This window comes from Dipteris shenzhenensis, chromosome 12 (genome assembly GCF_047967505.1).
Source record: "Dipteris shenzhenensis isolate YYH24624 ecotype China chromosome 12, Dip_SZ_1.0, whole genome shotgun sequence".
In the NCBI taxonomy this organism is placed as follows: Eukaryota; Viridiplantae; Streptophyta; class Polypodiopsida; order Gleicheniales; family Dipteridaceae; genus Dipteris; species Dipteris shenzhenensis.
In genome coordinates this window covers 37,185,996-37,190,141 of record NC_141607.1, presented here as the reverse complement: position 1 = coordinate 37,190,141, position 4,146 = coordinate 37,185,996, and the positions used below count along the sequence as shown (strand labels likewise).

Sequence of the window (4,146 nt, the reverse complement as noted above, 5' to 3'; positions counted from 1 at the left end):
TTCAAACAAATTAAAACAACGCTATTTAACACAATTAATAAAAAACATTCTCACCTGCCTATCAAAGAAAGATTGAGTATGCAGCCAATCAATTCAACTGGTACGTAGGCTCAGGTGAGCATGTTCTTAAAAGGCCTGCAGCAATGATGATTCATTTTATAAGATCCTAATAAAAATTAGTCTCACAAGCTATGTGGACACCAACCAATAAGGAAAGGGGAGAAGGTTATACAAGTCTTTAAACGTGCTTCAGCGTAAGCTATTGAATAACCCACGAGATTACGCAGTCAACTTTCATGCATACAAGGGACGTCACCTACAAAACCCCAGAGCTACTAGTAAGCAATTCCCAACCTCCAGTGACAGTTTTGAAGTATGAAAGAAAAAACTGGAGTCTTTATAGTTGGCATGGCCAATACCATAACAGTTTAGATTCTTTTATGAGCTTTTCAGGCACCTAATACAAAAGATGCCCTGGAAAAGCTCAAACTGCTTCCCATACAGCTAGCTGTATGTTTGAAGCCTAAACATCCAAAACGGTTATAATATATAGGGCCAGCTGTCCATACAAATGAGCTTGTAACTAATGATGTCCCTAGAACTAGCTAACCCCATCACATTGAACAACATTTGTCCTGGGTACAGCCATCATAATAAAGCATTTGATCTTTGCATGCTCTAAAGTGATCCATACCTAGCCAACAGTGTCTGTGCAGCCAAAAGTTTTTCTAAGTTTAAGACATCTTGAAAGTCAACCAACAGATTGACATAGCTACCTTGCCTGTCACACAGTAAGTCCAGAGTTCCAGCAGCCAACCAGCCAATTGACACGTAACAGGAGTCAATTTAGGCACACCTGCTACCATCTTGTCTGCTGCACGTCAGGTACAAACACAACCTGTTGTAGGTCAGGCCCTAATTTGATGTGTACTATGGCTGTCCGATACAAGCATGCCAAGCAGGCTGACCCAGGTAAAAAGACTTCACGAAGAACAACCTGTAAGGTCAGCCACCATCTCACAAAAGAAATCCCACTATGAAAACAGGTTATGGTCCTCGTCAGCAGTGCTATTCAAATTTCACTTTGGAATGTGTTTTATGACCCCGTGTAGACAGTAACAGAGTCACCTCTCAAGACGAACTGCTGGTCTGCTTGTATGCCATGTACATAAGCTACTTTGGCATTCCCACATATTGCATTTTCAAAACAATCAGACTAGGTTGATTCCATGACAAGAAGCTAGTGATAACAAGAAGCAACTGTACTTACTTTCTCAGCCACAACTGATTTCCAGAAGAAAATTTCCCTGAATTCAGCAGGAGTATAAAATCTTACAGTGTATACTGCTTGTTTTGAAAAAAACATGCTCGGCTGACTGCTGTGCTCCACTGTCCCTAGAAAGAATGACCAGGTGAAAACCCTACTGTGATCAATGGCATCATTTTTCCACGTCTTACTGCAGTTACAGGTACCTAGAAGGTTCGAATTATACCTTTAATTGAGCAGAACTTACAGACAAACTTTCCCGTGATTTGACTCGAAGAAATTAACAGGTGCCATACTTCTTTGTGCACTACGTAAGGCATGCTTACAAAGCCCCCGAAAAAAAAATTCAAACTTAAAGTTCAAATTTTGCAGCTATGTATGAAGGATAATTCTGAATTTACAATGGTATTACCAGGTTAATAAAACTTTCAACTCTATCTTGCTTGCTCAACTCTTAACAATGCACATTCCCTCTGACAAATATCAAGAACACATCCCCTGCATGTCGAAACGCAACGAAAAACCTGATCATGTTTGGCTCATGAGAGAGTCCATACTTCAACAGAAAAAATCAGTCTGTCTTTTGAATAGCTCCATGTCAGTCTACAGAAGACAACATTCCCTTTCGAGGCTCAGAAAGTATTGAGAAGGCCTCATAGATATGCTTTGCCCCCCACGAAATATGCCATAAAGTGAGCACTCAATGCAAACATATAAAGCACTCCAAACCCAGGGGACCAAAATAGTGTACAATTAACTTACATCCACAGAATTCCAAGACAGTCACTATCCAGTTGCGTTTTGTTGCCAAAGATTGATAATATCTGTGGCTTGGTTGAGAAGGAGAATGGTCTGCTTCCTAGATATCCACTTTTTGCTCTCTAGCTTCGTCTTGATCTCTTCCCACGCATCTTTTCGAGGCCAAAAGAAGTAAGGACTTAGAGGAACAGTTCCCTGATCTGGAACAACATGATCGAGAGCAAGCCCAATGTTCTTGTCCATCCATACGAAACGCAACATGACTTGCTGCTTTCTGGGCTTGGAAGGTACGTTGTTTTTCTAGAACAGCAACAAAATGTCAACAACCTCCCGCTTGCTCTTCATTAAGTATCATTTGCACAACAAGTTGATTGGCAGCGCCCAAAATCGTAAATGTCGTGCTACCGCAAAGATAACTTAAAGTTCATATAAAAAGTATCAAAAGAACAAACGAAAATGTGGGCACAAGAAAAACAAGCAGTAACAAATATGCCCAAAGCCCCTAAAAGCACCAAAAGAGAGGGGGAAGAGTGTAACGAAAGGAAGGTCACCTGCTTACGGAGAGCCGATGGAGAGAGGGGAGGAGAGAGGGCAGGAGAGGGTGAAACGTCGGCAGCTGCAGAAGCTACAAAGGTGGAGGGAGTGGAGGAAGGTGCACAGCGGAGGGGCTTCAAAGGGAGCAAGAAGGGAGCTGGACGGATGAGAGAGGAATGGGAGGAGGAGAGAGACAAAGGGGAGACCATGGACAAGGACGCCATAGCCACAAGCTCCTCTTATAATATAAGTGCTCTCCCACAACAAGCACCCAAAGAATTCTATCCTTCTGTACCTTACCTTGCTCAACTACATTGACTCCCTACCCGTGACAATTGGAGGATGTTCACACCGTAGTGATCACGCTCTTAATTTATCTCACCAGCGTGTGACTCGTTGCAAAAGATGGAATGGGCCAAGCATGTAGCAGTTGGAAGAGTTGGCCATCGAGTGCACGGCCATCATGTCGGTGTCCAGGCTCATCCCTCCTATTGGGCCAACTAGGACGGCAACCCTTCACACCACCTTTTAGAGGATGGTCGATGGGTGGTGTGAACTCAGCCTTACCATGCCCGTGTAGATTGACTTTGTCCCAAGGTGAGGAGTGCACTAGAGCATTACCACCCCATTAAAAACTAATTAAGTGAAAGTAGGGAAAAGCATTTGGTTACTAATACCTCCCTCTTCCGAAGAACACCATTCCGGAAAATCTTTTGGTTACTAATACCTCCCTCTTCAAAAGAATGCCTTTCGAGTTGAATCCGTTGTTCAAGTAACCCTTACCTTGTGTCAATGCGGCCCATGTTCACGCACCTCTTGGCAACACCCCATGCTCCTTATGAAAGCATATGCTTGACAGACCCACATAAGCTAGGTGATTGCAATGGATCTCTTCATACTTTACAAATGTGCTTAAGAGTTCCAAACTCAATGCACCCAATCTTTTTCTCGTGTTTCTCACTCTTTAATGATCCCCTCGAAGTAGATTCAACCTTCCTCAACATGAGCAAATATGTGTATTGCTTTCTTTGTGCGAATTCTTATGATGATTTAAAGTATTGGTGATGATTGAGCCTTGGGATCTAGGATAGAGTCTGACTCATTCGGTTCGTATGGGATGAGTATTGGGACCACGACAAGGGTAGCAAAAGACCACCTGCTCAATGAAGAGACAAAGACCTAGCCACATGCGGGGGGAAAAGGCTCACACACATATCAGAAGTAGAACAGGAGAGCAAACATAGTCTAGGCCGAGATTCCAATTAAGTCATGGATGCGGCCAAGTCAGCAAAGGCTTGCATTACAAAACTATATTAGGGTAGAGGATGCCTAGTCCTTCTCCATTGTCTAAATATAGGACACCTAGTCCTACACCCTTGCCACAGACTAGGACTCCAAGTCCTACACTGGTACCAGGATCTGGTACCAGGATGTGGCCACATACGTCATTAAAGACCAAGTTCGATAGTTCCAAATGTCCCCATGGCTAGAAGATGAGTACCCACCATCTATTGGAGGACGTTATCATGAGCATGTCCACACATATGAATGCCAAGACAAAGATGGACATCATAAGGATGAACATT

General features: G+C 43.1%; 1 protein-coding gene across 2 annotated transcripts; it reads right to left on the bottom strand.

Annotated features, from left to right (window-relative positions):
• Nucleotides 1–1,227: 1,227 nt before the first annotated feature.
• LOC147896172 (small ribosomal subunit protein cS23-like) lies at nucleotides 1,228–2,908 on the bottom strand. 2 transcript variants are annotated; one of them, XM_087383230.1, is made up of 3 exons: nucleotides 2,578–2,908; nucleotides 2,030–2,326; nucleotides 1,231–1,765 (listed from the first exon to the last, which is right to left on the bottom strand). In XM_087383230.1, exons 1-2 carry the CDS (start codon nucleotides 2,782–2,784, stop codon nucleotides 2,054–2,056), a joined length of 480 nt encoding a protein of 159 aa, XP_087239356.1. In that variant the 5' UTR covers nucleotides 2,785–2,908; the 3' UTR covers nucleotides 1,231–1,765; nucleotides 2,030–2,053. The 2 variants fall into 2 exon arrangements, with proteins under 2 accessions (XP_087239355.1, XP_087239356.1); XM_087383229.1 differs by having other exon boundaries at nucleotides 1,228–2,326.
• Between the last annotated feature and the right edge of the window lie 1,238 nt (nucleotides 2,909–4,146).

Coding starts and splice junctions, on each gene's coding strand:
- LOC147896172 (XM_087383229.1), bottom strand. CDS start 2,784: ATGGCGTCCTTGTCCATGGTCTCCCCTTTGTCTCTCTCCTCCTCCCAT. Junction 2,327..2,577: donor CATCGGCTCTCCGTAAGCAG/GTGACCTTCCTT, acceptor TTGCTGTTCTAG/AAAAACAACGTACCTTCCAA.